The sequence below is a fragment of the Limtongia smithiae genome (assembly GCF_038497785.1).
Source record: "Limtongia smithiae strain NRRL Y-17922 unplaced genomic scaffold V1518scaffold_1, whole genome shotgun sequence".
NCBI lineage: Eukaryota > Fungi > Ascomycota > Lipomycetes > Lipomycetales > Lipomycetaceae > Limtongia > Limtongia smithiae.
In genome coordinates, this window is record NW_027117622.1 from 1,810,464 (window position 1) to 1,829,234 (window position 18,771).

At 58.9% G+C, this 18,771-nt stretch overlaps 7 protein-coding genes across 7 annotated transcripts; 2 read left to right on the forward strand and 5 right to left on the reverse strand.

Moving 5' to 3' along the window:
* Positions 1-683: 683 nt before the first annotated feature.
* Positions 684-3,110, reverse strand: V1518DRAFT_444391 (kinase-like domain-containing protein; the record flags this gene model as incomplete). Its single annotated transcript, XM_066906448.1, has 2 exons — positions 684-2,444; positions 2,519-3,110. 2 exons carry the CDS (start codon positions 3,108-3,110, stop codon positions 1,012-1,014), a joined length of 2,025 nt encoding a protein of 674 aa, XP_066762378.1. The 3' UTR covers positions 684-1,011.
* Positions 3,111-5,328: 2,218 nt separating this feature from the next.
* V1518DRAFT_410069 (uncharacterized protein) lies at positions 5,329-8,455 on the reverse strand. Its single transcript, XM_066902511.1, has 2 exons — positions 7,041-8,455; positions 5,329-6,991 (listed from the first exon to the last, which is right to left on the reverse strand). The coding sequence occupies exons 1-2, from the start codon at positions 8,335-8,337 to the stop codon at positions 5,799-5,801; spliced, it is 2,490 nt and encodes an 829-aa protein (XP_066762379.1). The 5' UTR covers positions 8,338-8,455; the 3' UTR covers positions 5,329-5,798.
* Positions 8,456-8,513: 58 nt separating this feature from the next.
* V1518DRAFT_410071 (Sds3-like-domain-containing protein) lies at positions 8,514-10,141 on the forward strand. Its single transcript, XM_066902512.1, has one exon. The coding sequence runs from the start codon at positions 8,802-8,804 to the stop codon at positions 9,864-9,866; it is 1,065 nt and encodes a 354-aa protein (XP_066762380.1). The 5' UTR covers positions 8,514-8,801; the 3' UTR covers positions 9,867-10,141.
* Positions 9,978-11,761, reverse strand: V1518DRAFT_410072 (uncharacterized protein). The gene has a single exon (XM_066902513.1). The coding sequence runs from the start codon at positions 11,606-11,608 to the stop codon at positions 10,328-10,330; it is 1,281 nt and encodes a 426-aa protein (XP_066762381.1). The 5' UTR covers positions 11,609-11,761; the 3' UTR covers positions 9,978-10,327.
* A 1,398-nt stretch (positions 11,762-13,159) lies between these two features.
* On the reverse strand, positions 13,160-13,901 carry V1518DRAFT_424945 (SAM-dependent RNA methyltransferase; the record flags this gene model as incomplete). Its single annotated transcript, XM_066905891.1, has 3 exons — positions 13,160-13,216; positions 13,271-13,392; positions 13,451-13,901. The coding sequence occupies 3 exons, from the start codon at positions 13,899-13,901 to the stop codon at positions 13,160-13,162; spliced, it is 630 nt and encodes a 209-aa protein (XP_066762382.1).
* Positions 13,902-15,222: 1,321 nt separating this feature from the next.
* On the reverse strand, positions 15,223-16,929 carry V1518DRAFT_410079 (uncharacterized protein). Its single transcript, XM_066902514.1, has 2 exons — positions 15,997-16,929; positions 15,223-15,945 (listed from the first exon to the last, which is right to left on the reverse strand). Exons 1-2 carry the CDS (start codon positions 16,830-16,832, stop codon positions 15,486-15,488), a joined length of 1,296 nt encoding a protein of 431 aa, XP_066762383.1. The 5' UTR covers positions 16,833-16,929; the 3' UTR covers positions 15,223-15,485.
* An 819-nt stretch (positions 16,930-17,748) lies between these two features.
* V1518DRAFT_45484 (uncharacterized protein) lies at positions 17,749-18,679 on the forward strand. The gene has a single exon (XM_066906544.1). The coding sequence runs from the start codon at positions 18,022-18,024 to the stop codon at positions 18,643-18,645; it is 624 nt and encodes a 207-aa protein (XP_066762384.1). The 5' UTR covers positions 17,749-18,021; the 3' UTR covers positions 18,646-18,679.
* Positions 18,680-18,771: the final 92 nt, after the last annotated feature.

Genomic DNA, 18,771 nt, shown 5'->3' on the forward strand with positions numbered 1-18,771 from the left:
CGTTTTGCATGCAAGTAGAGCGCGGCGCCTGGCCACCGGGCGCGCTGGAGCGAAGGAAGGCCCGTGGACTGCCGCTGCAGCGGCCGCCGTATGACCGCCCGTCCCGGGGCGTAGACGGCAATGGCGGGTTGGCGATCGTGACGGCAGGTCGCGCGATGCGCGCGCTGCTCCAGCTCATAGAGAACCCGAAACCTTGCAGCAGCTGGCATCAGCCCCTTTTATTTCTTCCCCACTCGCCCCCCTTCCCCTTTCTCAGCTCTCGCGAGTTGCACCGGCCTAAAGCTGTAGTGGCGCGCGCGCGCACTCTACAGCCATACTCCCGGCTCCGCGTATGGAGGAGGCGCGACGCTACCTAATCTGCGGCCGCAGTCCCTGACACGCGCTGCCTGCTGCACGCACATGTGCCGCAGGCGCGCACTAGCGCACGCTAACGCCGGCCGTAGGCGCGGTGTCCCACTAATTACACTGCCCAAAGCGGACTCGCCGGCCGTGCTTGCTATGTGTGTGCCTGCATGACCTCGCAAATTGGCCAAATCACTCTAAGCCCAGCCAACGCAACGCATCACGCAACCCATCCAAGCCGTTGTTGCTTTGCAAGTAGTACTTGTACTATACACGTGGATAGACCAATCCCTGCAAACCAATCTCCCGCCCAACAACTGCCAAAAACACGCAACAGTAATAATAGTAGTAATGCAAATGAGTGAGTCGTGAACACATCTCCAAAATCAAGCGAATTTGACTTTCACTTGGCCGCTAAAGCAAATCTTTGACGCCAAAACAAGCGATATCCAAACGAGCGCAACAAAAAACCAAATCATTTCCTGCTTCCGAGAAAACGTCTAAATATTAAAAATATCCGAATCCCAATATGACACAAATATACCCAATATCAAAAACGAGAGTGTGTGAGCTAAAGGAGTGGATTGAGTGAGTGTGCAATGAGCGAAAAAAAAAAAAAGAAAAGTCCGTAAAAAGCGCGCCTCCATGAGTAGTTTGTATATGTACAATTCAAATCAGCTGCAGCGGATAGTTCGACGCCGCATTCATCTGCACCGGAGTATACGGCGAGTCCATTTCTGGGGATACCGCGATCGGCGTCTCCGGCGACGAGGAGCTGTCACTTAGACTGATGTTGCTGCCGCTGCTGCTGCTACTGCCACTGTGCGACACCGCGTCATACGCCGGCCGCGTTTCAACAGAGCTTAGGTTCGACCCGGGGGTCAGTCCATGTGTTCCCCGCCGCCGTTGCCGCGCCGCGTTGCCTGCCCGTGGAATGATCTTGGCCATGGCCAGCTTGCGCTGCCGACTCCGCACGGACGACGATGGGAGGGGGGATGGCGACTGCGGCGACACGAAGCCACATGAATCCTCAAAGTGGCAATCGGATGGAATGTCGGCTAGGCCGGCTGCGTTGTGCCGCGGAACGAACGGCGGGCCCAGGAAGTTGGTGTGGTCGAGGTCGACAATGAACGGCGACGCCGCGCACGACCGCGGCGACATTGACGAGATCGACGTAGCCGGCGTGTGTGATGGCGAGGATGGCCGCGGCGATGCTGTAGAGCTGACCGTGGACACCGAGGACACCGACAGTGGCCGCAGATCCAGCATGTCGCGGTGTAATAGCATGTTTGGCTTGGAGGAGGCCCACAGAGCCTGTTGAAGCTTCTCCGACGCAGAGATCGTGGGCACGAAAATCCCAAGACCGCCGTCGCTTGACTTGTCGTGCCGTTGCGGTTGCTGTGGCTGCTGGGGCGGCTGTTGCTGCTGCAGCGAGATGTAGTCCAGGGGCGAAGGCTCGTTCTGAGGAATGTAAACGTGGACCATTCTATTGCGGAACGGGTTGTGAGTGCCAGGCGGTATTCGTCGGCCGCTGGCGGCGGGGGTGGCGGCTGGCGTCGCGATCTGCGGGAGGCCGTTCGAGTACGTGACCGGTGGCACGGGCGGGACTGGCGGGACAACGGCTGGCGGCGGAGCAGCGACGGCGGCTTCCGGGTGTTCAAATAGAAACGCGGGAGAAGGTGAGGCGGCAGGGGTGATTGTGCCGTGGCGCTTGTTGAAATGCGCGGCAGAGCGGTGGGGCGTGTACGACGTCAGGTTTTGGTTCTGCTGGAACAGGGCGAGGCGGCGAGCATAGTCCTCGCTCGAGAGCGTGAGCTGCCTGCACTGTGCGACGCGCTGGTACAGCTCCGAGAGCGAGATGCGGGTCTTGGGGTTGGCGTCGAACATGCGAGCGAGAATGTCGTTGAGCTCGACGGAGATCGGTAGGATGCGCTGGAGATAGGTGGGCGATCGCAGGAAGGCCTTGAACGACTCGTCTGAGTCGCGGTTCGCGGTCTTCCACGGATTGCGGCCGCAGGTGAGGTTGATGAGGATGACGCCGAGGGACCAGACGTCGTTCGCGGCGACGTCGTAGCCGGTGTTGTCCGTGGGTGCGTAGCATTCTAAAATAGGGGGGGGGGCAGTAAGCAGGAGTGGCCCAATCGGGGGGAAAAGGGGGGGTGCAATACGAACGTACCCGGCGACATGTAGAACGAGGACCCGCAGCCGTACTCGAAGGAGACTGGCTGGATGGTGGCGAGGCCGAAGTCGGAGAGCTTGACGGTGGCGCCACCGTCGCAGACGAGGATGTTCTCCGGCTTGAGATCGCGGTGGTAGACACCGTTGGCGTGACAGTACTGTACCGCGGCGACGATCTGCAGAAACACGGAGCGCACAAGCTCGTCGTTGCCGACATAGAGCTTCTTCTCGGTAATGTTGAAGAAGAGGTCGCCCTCCGGGCAGTACTCCATGACGACGTACAGACCGTCGACGCGGTCAATCACCTCGACGACGGAGATGATGTTGCGGTGTAGGTGTGTCTGCATGAGGAGCGAGGTTTCGCGGAAGAGGACGTCGGACTGGGTATTGGCGAGGGGCATGCCGGTGGCGGGGTTGCGCAGGAGCGTCTTGATGGCGTAGGGGACGTGGGAGACGATGTCGATGGCTGAGTACACGACCCCGTAGGCGCCGACGCCGAGGACGCTGGTGAGCTTGAGTCGGTGGTCGAGGATGGAGCCGATGCGCCGGGCCGCAGCCTGCGCAAGGGCGGGCGATGAAGGCGGAGGCATGGCCGGGAGGGCTCGCGCGGGGGGGGGGGGGGGGGGGGGAAGGGTGGAGGCAGGAGGAAGAAGAAAGCAGAGCGGAGGCGGACGCCGTGTTGAAGAAGCGCGACGGGACGAGCGCGCAGCGTTCGCTGACGCAGGTCGCTTTTCGATGCCTTCACGCTGCGCTGAGCTGCCAACCCGCGCCCTAAAATTGGTCCCTAAACGTAGTCGCGCCGCTCGTGCCCCATGCGCCACACCTGCTTTCGGCCGCACCGCCACACGCTCCAGCGCGCGGGGGCGCGCATGCCCCAGCCACAGTGGCGCCGCCGCCACGGCTCCGCGGCCGCTCTTGCGCATCCGCATCCGGCTTCGCGCCTGTGAAACGCGTCCATCCACCGTGTCCCCACGACGCTCTCGCCGCCCCAGGCCGCTGCCGCCGGTGCTGCCGCTGCGATGCGCGACCGGAACCGGGAACAGCATGGCAGCGCGCTGCTCGCGCCTGCCCAGGCGGGCACCGGCTCGGCCGCACCCGCACCGCACCGCACCTGCATCCGCACTCGCGACGGGGCGGCAGTCACCGTTGCGTCCTGGCTGGTGCGCGTGTCCCATCCGCTTGCGTTCGTGAGCGGTAGGGAGTGCTGCGAGCAGGCAGCGTCGCTCCGCCCACCCCTGAACCGTCTGGCGACAGGACAAGGGTCGCTCGCCCGTCTGCCAGCGCAGGCCCGCTTCTCCAGCGACCGCCCGCCCGCCCGCCCGCCCCGCCCCGCCCCGCCCCGCCACGTCCTGCCCCTGCTGCGCTCCACGACGCAGGCGCTGCTGGGCGAGGCATGGTGTACGAGCAGCGGTCCGCGGTCGCGGTCGCGGTCCGCACGGGGGCAGCGCCCGTGGCGAAAGAAGCTCCAGGGGAGCGCGTACCAGAAGCCCACAGAAGGCCCAGCGCGCCGGCCGCGGGCGCAACAGCGCTTCTGTCAGTTGTCGTCACACACTCTACAGAGCATAACTGATTTCTACCCTGCACACGCCCGGTCTCCCCTACTCCCTACTGCCAGCTGCTTGTTCCCCAGCTACCGGCCGCTCCGACAGGACTCGGCAATCCGAGAAACTGGCACTGCAGCAGAGTGCACCAATAAGACACAACACAGCCAGCGAAGCAAGCCTCGCAGCCAGCGAGGCTGCGAGGCTACGGAAAAAAAGTAACGAGACACTCTGACGCGCACGCGTCGCGGGCCAGTCCAAGAACGCCAAACTAAACCCCCTAGTCCTCTCCCTACCCAGAATTTCACAGCCAAGCGAACGCGTCCAGAGTACGCGTAACTCACAGACGTGTCCTCTCCGCGGCTAAACGAGCAGACTCAGACGCGTTCATATCACGCCTCGCGCGCTGCTCCGGCAACGGGGCGTCGCCCCAGCGCTGCACAGCGGAAACGACGCCAGACCGAGCAGCCAGACAGGCCGGACGAAAGCAGCCGGACGCGGGCAGGTGCCCAAGATCCGCGCCGCCAGCCAGGATCGCCACTGACACGCGCATGAGACGCGGTCCCTAATGTAGTAAATCCCACGAAGTTAGTTCTGGCTGGTGGCGCGCAGACGCGCCGCGTGCGATCCGACTTCGTGTTTCAAATATGGCGCACCCGTCCGTCCTTGTGTGGCGTCTACGCCGCGCTCTCTCGTGCTGCTTTCCTCCTCCGCCCGCGCGCGCGCGCGCGCGCCATCGTCAGTTGGCATCGTCGTCCGCGGCCTCTTGCGCTACTCTGCTAGTCGCCGCCGCCTCTCCCCCACTAGCAGCCATCTTGGCGTGCTCGGCGACTCTCCGCCCACATCACACTCGCCGCCATCGCCTCCGTCACGCACTTCGCGCTGTAGCGCGCACGCGCCCTTCGTCTTCCGTAGCGCTTGCCGCACCAACCGTCGCTGCCGTCGGTCCTTCCGCTTCGCAGCTGCTTCATGCGCTAGAGGCCGCTCGCGCACTCGGCCCTCGCCATCTGGCGCTCCCCCTCCGCCCGCCACCCCTGCCACTAGTCTTCTCGCCACCGCCACCACCGTGACCACCACCGTGAACATTCCAGTCTACCACGGCGCTACCGTAGAGTACGCAGCGTGACACGGCGCTTAGCGCTTATTTTGCGGAGCATGTGTCTGAAAACTCCCGCAGATTAATTTACTCGACGCGCCCTGGCATACGCACGTCAGGGACCCCGTCCGCGACACATGCAAGGCTCGCCCTCCAGTGTCAGACAGCGATTCTCCCACCGCCACGGCGCCGCACTGTCATCAGCAGTCCTGACGTCATGCCTGCCAGCTAGTGCTCTGTGCAGTTTAGCCGTTCATACCCATACTTGTGATTTGCGTATTCCTCCGAGTGATCTAGTTGAGCTGGTGTGCCTTCTAAAACAATAACCTGGCCCAGCGGCCGGGCAATCTTCACATGCGCACGAGAAGCCGAGGCGCTAGTGAGCAGGTCCCTTGTTCGACAGCCAAGTGCATGTGCAGCTCTTTGTCAAAAATCCCATGACCTCAACGTGCATTGCGCGACGTCATCGACACTGCTCCGCGCGTCTCAAATAGTCTCCGCCAGAGTGGCTGTTGCAGGTCCCGGCCTGATCACGCTCGTCCTCGTCATCAGCATTGCAGCGTCCACCACTCGCTCTCATGCGCATATGCATTGACACCGCTTCACAGATTGTCATAGTGCTCTATTTGCATCTAAATCGGCTACGGCGTTGCATAGTTGTCGATCCTGACCAGCCCACACACCATACTCGCCGCTAACCACCCGCCAAACTCGCGCCGCAGATTCCACGACAGCGTCGAGATCTGTACGCTCGGAGGACTGAGCCACTGCGCCGTGCCTGCCGTGTTTCCTGGCATCTCGATCCCATACTCCTCCACGAACCTGAACTTGCGATCACCACATCCGCCGCCTCCCGCAATGCGCTCCGCCACCGCGCTGCGCACGGCGCAGTTGATCACGCGTAGTTGCGGCCAGCCCTTATACCGCCACTGCCGCTTGACCTGCGTGCGCGCGACGCAGTTGCCGAGCATCACGGTGCCGTCGGCGCCGCCGGACGCGACGAACGGGTGGTACGCCGACGCGGCGATCGCGGTCACGCTCCCCTTGTGTTGCGTGAACATAGTCTCCGTTGTCAACGCGAAGATCGGCAGGATCTTGGTCTGCAACGTGTCCGTCGCGACCACGAGCGAGCGCATGCGCGGCACCACTGCGACGCGGAGCTTGTCCACCATGATTCGCGCTGCGGCGGCTCGACACCTCCGCGCGTCGCGCATGTCGGACACGCTGACATACCCGTCCACCGAGGACGTCACCAGCAGGTGCTCCAGCCCCCGCCCCGCAGTCTCGATGTTCACTATCACACTGTAGTGAACCGGCTCGCACAATATCGGCCGCGTCTGCGCGTTGGTGCCCAGCTGGTGATCCATGCCGCCGTCAAGCAGCTCTGCGGCAGTGTCAAACACGCCGACGTACCCTGACGTCGTCCCCACTGCGATCGTGTGGCTATTCGACCATGTCATGCTGTATATCATCATTCCGGGTATATACACATGCCGCGCGGCAGCCGTGACGTACACGTATTGCACCTCCGCGCTGGCTTCGAGTGGACGCGGAACCTCGACAATGTGCACGCCGCCGTCGGCGGATACAATTGCGAGCACACCGAGGGTATCCTCGTCCCCGGGCTGCGGCGAGACTGGTCGCCATTTCATGCAGTTTGCGGTGCCCCAGTCGTGCAGAAGGCACAGCGCGAGCTTCGGCACGCGACTTTCTGCGCCCCGGCGGAGGTCGCAGGACCAAATTTGGATCGACGAGCGGAACGGCTTACCTTTGAACACCGGGTTCAGCATTTCCTTGGGATTCGCCATGACCGACATGGCGAGATACTGCACGTCTGCCATTGTCAGCATGATTACACCGTCCCTAGTTCAAGGCACGCTCACCTGAATGCATCAGTGGCGCCCACTCACTCGCGCCCACGTAGCCGCCTGTAGCAATCATGTACCCATCGCGCTTGCCATCCGTGACGTCACCCATGCACACCGCCGCGCCAGTCTTGAGTAGCAACGACCCCGCGCGCGCGTCCTGCCCGGTCACGAACTCCAGGTCGTACACGAGTTCGGAGTCGGGGAGGTACTCGAGCACGGTGTTCGGCTCGCGACCCTCGAGCTGCTGCATCGACGTGTCTTGCCGCTCCGTCGAGACGTCCACAGCCGGCTCCTCGTCGAACTTGGACGCCGAGATCCGCGTGAGCTCGTTCACCCATGTGTTGCGGTATCTAGTGCCCTCGACGAGGTCGTGCTGGTTGGGCCCCCAGAACAGATCAATCCGACCGCCGACAGATCCGTATCCTGCTGCGATCTGCTTGCGCGGCGTCAATATCGCTTCCGCAATCCTGGACTGCTTGATGATCCGTTTCTTGTGCGGCGACGACAACTGCTCTTCGAGATCTGAATCAGTCCCAGCAGCAACGCTGTTTTCCTCGTCTTCCTCATCAGGTTCGATATCAAGATCTTCCGCATTGTCAGCGTCCTCGGTCGCAGGATCAAGTTTGAACTCCTCGTCCGAGTCTTCGCTGTCGTCCGCACGGCGCGCTCTCTTCAGCGCCAACGCTTTCGGCGGCCGTCCGCGCCGCTTGCGTACCGGTTCTGCTTGAGCTACCGTCTCGGAAACAAGCCGGCCCTCCTCATCTTCAGCGCCATCCTCCTCTTCTGCGTCTTCGCCAGGTAATAAGTTGTAGGTAACGTTCTTTCGCGCGCCACGCAACGGCCGTCCCGTTGCCGATCTCTCCACCGTAGCAGCGTTGCTTGATGAAGGCGAGTCCTCCTCCTGAGCATCATCTTCGATAAAAACAACCGACGGCTTTGGTTTTGACGGTTTCTTCGGTGGAGGTACGTAGCCTTCTGGTCTGGGGTATTTTGGAGGGCGTCCGCGTCCGCGTTTGACCGGCTGTGCGTCTGCTGTTCCTGGTACTGCTGATGCAGACGCGGCTGGGCTATTGTTGGACGCATCTCCATTCCCTATGCTCACAGACGGAACATCCGTAATCGACGGTGTAACAATGACAAACGCGGGTCCAATGCTGCTGCTGCTGCCGCCGCTGCTGGCTTGCGGTTCTGGCTTGGGATACTTCCGCGGCCGTCCACGGCCACGCTTCGCCGGTGTTTCTGGAGGTGGCGGTGGATGCAAAAATGTCGGTGATGCAAGTGGCACCTCATGGGAGGGCTGGCTTGGCTCCATAGCGACGATTGTGGATGATAAGCTTCCTCGAACGCGTCGGGTCGCGACTTGCGATGGGCATGGCGGCTCATCGACTCACTAGGCAAGACAGCGCGCGCCGCACATTTGTGAGTGCGCCGCACGAGCGTGATGCATTTGTGTGATCGGCTCTTTACGTCCGGCTCGACGGGGCGGCAGTCTCCTCGTTCTCGTCCGGCCCCCCTCCACCAGCAGAGAGCGAGAGGAGTCTTCAGCCAACTGAGCTTTCGTTGCCGACCTCCCTTCTCCTTTTTGCAGGCTTCTTGAATAGCCGCTTCTGGTTCGCTTTCCCTGCGGCTGGTTGAACAACCCAACCCGCCAGGACTTGCAACGATTCAGTGCTGTACACAGAGCGCTCGTCTCACCGCAGACACTCATCCGCCGTCGACGATAGCGACCGCAGTTGACTATTTCACACGCGTCGGTCAAATTTTTTATCCGCAAGTATGGACACACATTCTCCCGCATCGACGCCATCCCCGCCGCCGATGCATGGTTACAGCAACGGGCCCGCGCATTTCGGACACACAGCCGGCGCGATGCCCAGCGGCCCATCGGGCCTAGCAAGCGGGACCGCCGCGGTGCTAGGCGTACCGCCATCAAAAGCACACGCAGTCGCAGGTGGCCCGTCAGTCGGTGCTGCAGGGGCTGGGGTACCGGCGTCGAAGCGCGACCGGCGACGACACAATCTGTCGGAGCGCTACACTGCGCTGACGACGCAGTTTTCGCAGCAGAAGGAGGTGCTGTACCACGATATGCTGTCGGAGCTGCAAGGTGTACTTTCGGCGTTGCACGCTGGCACGGACGCGACTCTGCTTGAACGAATCACTGATCTTGAGGAAGAGCGGGACGCAGAGCTGGTCACACTGTTTCTCAACGAGCAGTTCCTAGAAGACCGCGCGGAGAAGGAGTACGAGCGCGACGTTGCAGCCGCGGAGGAGGACTACGCAAACATGGCAAAGGCGGTGCGGGAGAAGCTGCTGGCGCGGCTAGAGACGCAGCGGCGGAAACTCCGCGAGGACAAGGAATTGCTCGACATTGCCAACGACCACGCATTCCTGCTATCCGTCGCGGGCTACCACGCACCGGGATCTCCTTCGAGCAGCGGGATGATGGGCAGCGTTGGCGAGCGGCGTAAGAACCTGCGCCGTCGCAACGAGAATGCCGGCGGCGCGACTGGGTTGGCATCCATCGCAGATAGCATGCTCGGCAGCCTCGGTAGCGGTGGCGGCATCTCCGCAGCCGCAGCGAGCGCAGCTGCAAAGAAGCGGAAACGACTGGGCGGCAAAGGCGCAGATCGGGACGAGATTGCGCAGTTCTGGAGCAACCGTGAAGCACTTCCCTTCGGCCACACGCGCGAGGATCTCACTTCGAACGGTAACAGCACGAGCGGCAGCGGCAGCGGCAGCGGCAAGCATAGAGAAAAGCCCTTTGGCGGTATTACCGGGCTCAAGTCCGAGGAGGTCAACGAAGACCTTGCCATCCTGCGCAAGAAGAAGAAGAGGAAGTGAACTACGGGTCTGCAAGTTCTTGGATTCTTTATGCTATGTCTAGCAAACAAAGAAGAGGCTTTGGCGCCATGGTTGTGTTTCTGGCTGTTATTTGTTGGTCGTGCTGTATTTTTGCGTGTTGTTTATCTTGTTCTGCACCTAAGGTTGGGTGTTGGTCTGCAACCTGCTGTATTATATACCAGTCACAACGAATGAAATATGCAGAAGTTATCTAATCATGTATTATGAGAGATACTTCTATAAAACCTTGGTATAGCCTTATAGACCGCAGCAACAAAAAAGGGAGATCAAAACAAAAAAGAAGAGCAACAAAAAAGCAGCCTGTACGCCATAACTTCGTTACTTTTGGACAATTCGAAAAACCCGAAACGACCCTGGAAAAAAAAATCCTGCAAATGTTCCCATGGTAACATGAATGAGAGTAGATAAATGTACAGAGAAGAGATAAGAAAGTGTGGAGATCAGTTCTTGCGGATGACGTACACGCCGACGTCGGCGGAGCCGTGAACGCGGCTGGCGGCGCGGGAGAACTCGTGGATGAGCTCTCCGCCTCGGGGGTGGTATGAGGATTCGCCGGAGAGGATGCCGTGGAAATCTGCTACGTCTTCGGACGCGCCGAGGGTGTCAAGGAGCCACCGCTCTTCGCTGGCAAGCCAGGTGCTGCCCCAGTTGGGAACAGGGGTCTTGCATTCTTCCGAGTGCAGGATTTCGCCGCCGAGCTGAGCGATGATGTCGAGCTGCTCGGCGAAGGACGGCACCGTGGGTGGTGGTGTGCTGACGCGCTCGCAGATCTCGGTGTTGAGCCGCTTGAGGGCGAGGAGCATATGCAGTGTGGGGTCGAGCGCGGATAAGACTGTGTCATTGTAGAAGGCGGTGGATGTTGGGAAGGCGAGTACAAATACGCCGCCGCGGACGAGCTCGAGGAGACGTGACCGCACGAAGGTCTCAAAGTCATGCAGGTTGTGCAGTGGGAGCATGTGGACGGAGAGCGCGCAGTGGACAGAGGCGGGTGGTGCGACGGCGGAGAGCCGAAAGGGGGTGTAGGACTCGAAGATAGTGGGGGTGAAGTAGTCGGCGGCCCCAGAAGACGAGACCGAAGAGAAGGAGGAGGATCGGGTGTCAGCGGAGTCAAAGTGTTGGCTGCTGACGGAGCCGGAGGAGAAGACGAGATCAGGGGTGGCGACCGAGAGGGAGGCGGTGCCGGCGACATGCATGATCTGGGGCTGCATGCGGGAGAGGACATGCGTGATGTTGACGTAGACATTCTTGTCAGGGCAGCGCACGGAGTACTTGTCGCGGACGCTGCGTGCGAGGGTCTGCGCGAGCGGGGACGGGGAGAAGTCGAAGAGGCGGAAGGACTCGACGCAAAAATTGACGTCGGGCAGCGCAGCGAGCGAGATCGAACAAGCGTGCGAGAGCAGTGAGTCCTCCGGCAACATCGATGAGGAGAGCGGTAGGCGCGCGTGCGTGGGCGGTAGTGGTGAGGTGAGACTCGGCTTGACCATTAGGGTGTGTGTGTCACAGTCAGAGTTGCGGTCGCAATGGGCGCTGCTGCAGTAGTGCGTGAGGCCGCTCTCAGCAGCGGCAGCAGTGCACGCGCACGCAATGGGGAGGGTGGCGACGGAGGAGGTGGTTCCAGGACAGGGCCAGCCGGAGGAGGAGGCCGCCTTGAGACCGCGGGGGTCGTCGCTGAAGGGGCCCGCGGCCACAGCCAGACAGTCCTGCTGCAGATTGAACGGCATGGGCTGGTAAGGAGGCGGCGGGCGAGAGGCGGTTGGAGAAGAAAGCTGGCGGGAGAGCAGGGCAGGCCGTGGAGGAGATGCTGGGGAAAGAATGCGGTGAAGAGGAAGAACGAAGAGGCGGCGGAGGATAAACAACGAGCGGCGGGTGGCACCAGCAAAGTCGGCTGAGGCAGTCGTCGTTTCCAGCCTGCTTTCTTTTTTCGCGCCGCTGAGGGGGATCGCCGCTAAACCTTATGTTGAAACTGCCCAGCCGCTGAACCGCCGCCTCGCGCCGCGCCGCGCCTTGCCCCTCTTGGCTGCCGGCTTCCCCGGTTCCGTCCCCCAGCACGCTTCCACGCCCCGCACTAACAGCCTCCCAGCGGCCCACGTGAATTCTGTCCGGTTCAAGCCGCCCACGCGGTTCCGCCCACTAGCGCGCGGCTGCAGCGTCCGAGTACGAATTCCGAACCGACGACTCGCGTCGCTGACTCTACCGATCGTCGTCGCCGCCGCTGCTCAATGCGCGCTGCGAAAAACTGCCTACGCTCTGGATACTCCGTCGCGGACGGTGCCCTCGGCCGCGCAGTCTAGTCTGCTGCGAGCGAGCGGCATCAGGTCGGCGAAGTGCGCGCGGTCGCGCATGATACTCCGACGCTCGCAAGTCGCAACTCGACGTCGCATCTCGACGTCGCATCTCGACGTCGCATCTCCTCGCAAACTCCCACCTCGAGAGGGCGACGCGCGCACCGCGTCGCGTTCTCGCGAACCGGCCCGGCGCGGAGCCCTCGTCCGGCCACACCTCTGCCTCCAGCTAGCCAGGCCGTCGTGCGGACCGTCTATCCTGGTCCATTCTGTCCGTTATGCTGTATCACACGTGTCATTGTCTCGCACACTTCGCATTACATGGGCTGACTGCAGGCATAGCCCCGTCGCTGCGCCCCGCCCAGCTCGCGATGGCCGTGCCACCTCCGCCCCGCGCGGGCCTCGAATGGAATGGGACGGCACCTCGCGCTATTCCATATCGGGCAGCGGCGCAGAATGTTCCACGCATTGGTAGATGGCCCGCGCGCCTGGTGGAGCATATAGGGTTTTGAATTGGTTCAGCTGCAGCTGCAGCGCCAGGACGGGCCCAACAAGCCAACACGAGCGTGCGCGAGGCGCCGCTTCGAATTCAGCACCTCGCAGCTGTCACATGCACCGTCACCCCGACTTGGCCGCGCGCTCCGCTCCCAGCTGCTCCAGTACACCTACTACAGGCATTATCCACCTGTCCCCCGCCAGTCGCGTGTCTGCTCGTTCCGCCGTACACAGCCGGCCTCGTTCGCCGCACGCTCCGCAACACAGCCGCGGGACCCTAAGCAGTCACGCACTCACAACCGGTGTCCGCGCACGGTTGTCTCCCCGCCATCCAGGTGTACATGCATTGCATACCGCTCGGCCACGATCCGTCCCCGCTTCTCGATTGCAGGCGTGCACTGCCCCTTCCATGGCATGTCGCGTCTGACAACGCGTACAGAAGCTCTGGCCTGCGCAGGTGGAGATGAAGCGCGGGGAAGCTGCTCTCCACGCATGTCACAGAAAGTCGTCGAAGCCTCGATTTGCGTCTTCGCGAATCAGCTCACGCATGCCCTACATGAACCTGTTAGCACATGATCAACTTGCCTGTTGCACTCATATACTCACCTTGGGCATGATCGGTTCGCCTGTTGTCTCATCCTTCACGTATCGGAACGGCATCTCTGTGCTCTCGTGCGCGTTCCATCGCAGCTCCGGAAAGTCGGTGTACGGCACCTTATCCAACGGCACTGTTTAGCATGGTCAACCACCGTCTCGCCTGCCCGCGGAAGTCCGTGTGATACCTACCTTGGTCCTGGATCACAATTTTCACCACCCTGATTGCGGTGTCCGTGGTCATCTGCACCGATCCTAGTCTGCGACCCTGGAACCCATACTTGCGAAGCTCGCCGGTGCGGTCGCGAGGCGGATGGTCGCCGAGGATACCGCCAAACACGAACCAGTCGAAATTGACCGCGTCCTCAGGGCAGAGATCCTTCTCGGCCGCTGGATCCAGCAGACACACTCGCCCTTGCTCGGCCAGCTCGCGCACGCCGGGCAAATTGATTATCTCCGTCGTCGTCGCCTGTACAACGCCGGGGGCCGCTAGTTCTTTCGGAAGCGACTCCATCAGCGACGGCGAGAGCGACGTGAGATGAAAATTTTCACCGCCGACGTCGTGCGACACTGCGGCGTACTCCAGCACCACCCACGGGAAAATGCCATCCTCCATGTGCTCGATCACGTACTGCTTTGCCATCCTGTGTCCTAGTATTGTTGCCGGGCGTGTATGCGTGCTGTGCACTGGGCGCTGCTGCAATGCTCTCCTTCCGCAAAATTGTCCTGCTCACGGTTCTCTGAGCGCTGCGGCTCAGACGCCCAACTTCTGCACCAACGAGTCTGAACTCCCAACTGCCCCAAAGCGCTCCACGTCGTTCCCAACTCCCAACGAGCAAACTCCCAAAGGCTCGATTAGGCTCGTCTATCCAGCTTCTCCGCACTGTCAGCGCTCCGTCTCCGAAACAAGGCCAGTCTGGATAGTGAGCTTGCTCTGCTGGCGATCGCATACTCCTTAGTTCCTGCTACCCAGCCCGTGCTCCATGTTGCGAGTCTTCCGTCTGCGAGGCAGCAGCCTCCACAAGACTGAACCGGCCAGCGGAGCTAAACCAGCCCCTACCTCGTTATAGCACCGCCGTTGTTGCCGACCGTGCCTGTTCTCTGCCTTTCTAGCTGCTTTCCATTTGGTTTCCGTGCGCGCGAACTAGTACTTGTCAAAAGTGGTCCCGCCGTTTGTCACCCCCTATCGCTGCGTGGAATCACTTTTTCCTTTCTTTCCGAGTTCTCCGGCGCGCCTCGCCGCTCTTGTTCCTGCCGCTTCCAGCTTGCACACACTAGCTTAGCGCAGCCAGCCAGGTGTGACAAAGCCATCGCAGCGCACGCAGGATCTTGCGCTCTTGTCACACCTGTTAGGCTCTTACGTACGTCCGCGTGCTCCGCCTCGGCACCAAGCCGGTGGTCAGACCAGCCCCCGGCGTATGCTGACGTGAAACGGCCCCACGCTCGCGGCTGTCAGAGTCCGCCTCCCATATCAAGCATCACTTCCTGCTGCTTAGCTCGTGCTGCGTATGGCCTTGCGTATTTTTTGTGTTCGCGGAAGGTTCGTCCTACTCTCGCACTAGAAGCATACGTCGCCGCTGTCACCGCCCACGCGCTACGTGTTCTAAACCACAAACGGCATCGTAGAGTGTTCACACGCACTAAGGTAACTAACTCCGTCTCACCCGGTCCCGGCTTCCAGAGCACATCGGTCTGGACCTTCTCGGCCTCCAACTGCGCATCATATCTCTCCGTGAGACTTGCCGCCGCATACCATCGCTGCGGGACAACAATTCAGATAAGCTCACCAGCTGATATTGGCCTGCCAGATGTCTGTACTTTGCCGAGACGTCTTGGCCTTAATCGATCGTTCGCAGCGCCGCAGCGCTCGTCGTTTCCTTACCCGTCTTCTCTCCCGCACATATTCATGTCGCAACAGTTCTGCCGCGCCTTCACTCACATAATTTAAGACTTTGCTCCTCTACGAACTGGCTAGTCTAGTCACGTGAGTTATTATGTCATACCTTGCGTCCCCCACATTGCATACATGATCTATAGCGGCACATGCAATTAACTCTCGCTAATTGAATTCAGAATATCTCATACCATGTACGACGTGAAGGTGCTCGTCGTCCCGGCGCATTCTGTCTCGTTTATTCATGTCATAACTAAATATTTGCCAGCCATAATCTGTTGATCGCAGCAATACAAAACGCGAAATTACCAGTTCGTCACAGTCATGTAGCAATCAGAACTGATACTGTCGCAACGTCAATCTCCGTCTCTTCAAACTTGTTTCTCGCTCAACTTCTCTCTTCAAGCGGACGCGATCCAGCGCTAACATCCTACGCGACAGTTCCTCGGCCGCGATATTTGGAAATGCTTTGATAACCTTCTGTGGCGGCGGCACCAGCATATTAGTCGGCAGTGGGTTCATTCGGCGCGCGTGGAGCCGGGTGAGCAAGACCCAATGCTCGCGTTTCCATACTGGATCTTGGTTCGGATTTGGAATCACTTCTGCTGCCGCGGTTGGAACGATGCCGGACGGTGGCAGTGCTGGTAGAGCTGAAGTTGTCATACCAGTGAGCGAGGTCATTTGTGAGGTTTGAGAGGAAAGCGACGATCTTGTGGATTGTGTGGGCGATGGATGGCCGAGCTCTTGTGGTGTCTCCGTGATAGGCTTCTGAAGGGCCACTTCATCGAGTGTACTGTTTTGCAGTCAGTATGTCATTTAGTATCATCTCGGAACAATAAATTACCTGTATTCTTGGCCCTCATCTAGAGTAGTAATTTCATTATGATTTGAAGCAGTCGCTTGATCCACCTGGCTCTGCGTTGTTGGTGTAGGGGTCATTGGTCGTGGAGGCTCAATCGGCGGGATAATGACTTTCGGTGCTTGTAACACAGGCAGAGGCTGCGAAGATCCAAAAATGCCGCTAGGCTCAAACATTTTCACTTCATCGTGGCATAGCCATTGTTGCTGAGCCTGGGGAGAAAGCGCACCTGGTGTTGCTTTGATATGCATCGGCCAAGTAGGACTGTCGCTGTCTATAGGCTTGCCATATCGCTCTGTCGTGACAACTCTCTCAGAATTCTCAAATTCGGCTTTTCGCTTCAGTGCTCGTCTTTCCATGTCCATCACTGGAACGATTGTTGTCGTCGTTGTCCTCTTGTCAGGCACAGGTGTGCCTGTCCCAGAAATTGTAACATTGACGCTCCAGTTCTGCGCCGGAACTACCACGTTTTCGAAGTCCGCCTTCTCAATGTTCGTCTTGTGAACCGTATTTGTGCGATCGCCCACAATTTTGCTCTTTGCCAACTTCAGTGGCGATATGAAAGGCAAGATCTCCAACGGATCCGGCGACGGCACCTGCTTTGGTGGAACTGGAGTACCTCTGGCACTGCTAGCTTTATTGACGTTTCTGCGCTTTCGCGTAGTCACATTCATCTCGTCGCTGTTCGCGGAGGCTGAGACGTGCGGCCGTGGTGTGCCGCGACGTTTGGTGGCCGGCGTCGATGTCCGCATGGTGTGCTTCTCCGGTGTCGACAACGGCACTTTCACCTTTGTGACTGTGCTTGACGAGATAGATGGCATGTCGATACGTGTGTGGTTCTGTGCGTACAGTTCGATCTTGCGGCGTCGTTGCTTCGCTCTCGAATGACACGAAACGCGGGTGCTCGCGTTCTGGATGAACTCCCGTTATTTTGTTTACAATATTCCCCGTAGGGTTTAGTGCTCATTGGAAGTACTTACCCCTCGGCTGACACGATGTCCTTCAGGAGTCGGCTGCTGAGCGAAATCAGGGGGCGAGTCACGGATTATGGTTGAGATTTGAGACTTGTAAAGGGTGCAGTCAGGACGGCACAGCCAGCCAAAGCAGCAGATGTGTCTGCTACTTCGTATGTGTGGTATAATATTTTGGATGCTTTATTATTTGTTAGTTGTAGGAAGCAGCAAGTTTAACTAAAATCGTGTAATTCATTCGTGGTTGATTTTGTTCACATCTGTGACTTAATCCTGAGCTCATCGTGTACTGTGCCCGCGATGCGCGGCGAGCTACTCAGTACTCAAAACCAGCTAGCTACCTTCTCCCTTCTCTCTCTCTGTCCTTCCTTGCTCTCTCTCCTCCCTTTGTCCTTACCCCGCTTTCATGACATACCATTTGGCTGTTCGGTATGTACTTTGGCTACGTCTTAACTTTATGCTGATTTGTTCACAGACGAACATCTTGGATTAATTGATTGCCTACCGCACAGCACGAGCCGCTCTCGAGTGCGTACAGCTAATGCGTATAGCTAGCAGCTGCTGCAGCTTTCGAGCTAGAATTTCGCAGAAGCTCAAAGTTGAGCAGCCATTTCACAGACGAAACTTACTGCGGTATATTGATCAGTATTCCCTGTCACTCCCACCATGACAGGGTCTAAGGCTAAGAAGGGAGAGTGCCCTGAGCTTTGATAAAGAAGAACAAGCAAAGCCGAGGCTGTCTCATCAGAGAAGAGACGATTGTGGTTGACTATAGTGAGAAAGATAGAGCTCGGGCGGCCAGAATTCGCAAACAACACACGCCAACAGTGCGATATGAAAGGCACTACGCACAATCAGTCTCAACTCAAGTAGACTTTATTACCGCGAAGCGCGGACTTTGTGCCCATGACAAAGGATAATTGCGAGCACAGAAGTAGCAAACGAGACAATCTGGAGCGCAATACGACAACCGTCAGGCAGAATTTCGCGCGATGTCAAGCAGACGACACTGACGCGAACCCACCGCTTGCAGCAAGCAATGATACACCTGGTCTCGGCAGTTACTATGAACCAGTTACACACTTCTGTAGAGATTCCTGGCGTGTGCGGTATGATTGCTGTAGAGGATCCAATCGTGAGAGAGATACAAGAGTTGAAGTCAAGTACCAACTCTACGTCTGCCCCTCGAATTCTTGCAACGGCTCTTTGTGTCTCTATGACAAATCGCACTGCATGTCATCTTCTCATACTACCTACCACTCCAACTGAATACGTATGCGATGTGGAGTACGAGCCGATCGCTGACAGCTTCTCCGATAACAAGCTCAGTAATATTACAGCCAAAAATCGGCTTCCGGGACTCCCTAAGACTTCAGATAGTCAATGTGTATTGATAGAGAGCTATGACTTTGTTTCTACGCTTGAAAGCTCATGCCGGTCAGCCTGGAACAGAATCCAACACATGCGTCCACACGGAAACAAAACTAAATATCTTAAAGATTTGGCTTCGCCTCTTGGTTTCTTGATCTTGATCTTCCTGTTAGAATTGGTTCGGCGCTTAGATCTTATTTTATTTTACCTTTTAATGCATTTAATGCGAAGGTATCTAGCGCCAGCGAAGACATGGAGGAAAAAATCCAGCGCAGTCGTTTATTACCTATGATTGGGGGGACTACATTTGGTGACGTTATTATCACAACCGCGTTCTTCAGCTTCTGCTGATCGCTGCTTCATCGCTCTGAAGAATACATAGTATTATATGCATGAAGTCGAGCAAGCCGCCTTCGAA

Excerpts from the sequence above, each read along its gene's own strand:
- V1518DRAFT_410069 (XM_066902511.1), bottom strand. The coding sequence starts at position 8,337 with ATGGAGCCAAGCCAGCCCTCCCATGAGGTGCCACTTGCATCACCGACA. Across the intron at positions 6,992-7,040 it reads GGCGCCACTGATGCATTCAG|ACGTGCAGTATCTCGCCATG; the intron begins GTGAGCGTGCCT and ends TGACAATGGCAG.
- V1518DRAFT_410071 (XM_066902512.1), top strand. The coding sequence starts at position 8,802 with ATGGACACACATTCTCCCGCATCGACGCCATCCCCGCCGCCGATGCAT.
- V1518DRAFT_410072 (XM_066902513.1), bottom strand. The coding sequence starts at position 11,608 with ATGCCGTTCAATCTGCAGCAGGACTGTCTGGCTGTGGCCGCGGGCCCC.
- V1518DRAFT_410079 (XM_066902514.1), bottom strand. The coding sequence starts at position 16,832 with ATGCCATCTATCTCGTCAAGCACAGTCACAAAGGTGAAAGTGCCGTTG. Across the intron at positions 15,946-15,996 it reads GATGAGGGCCAAGAATACAG|TACACTCGATGAAGTGGCCC; the intron begins GTAATTTATTGT and ends ACTGCAAAACAG.
- V1518DRAFT_45484 (XM_066906544.1), top strand. The coding sequence starts at position 18,022 with ATGATACACCTGGTCTCGGCAGTTACTATGAACCAGTTACACACTTCT.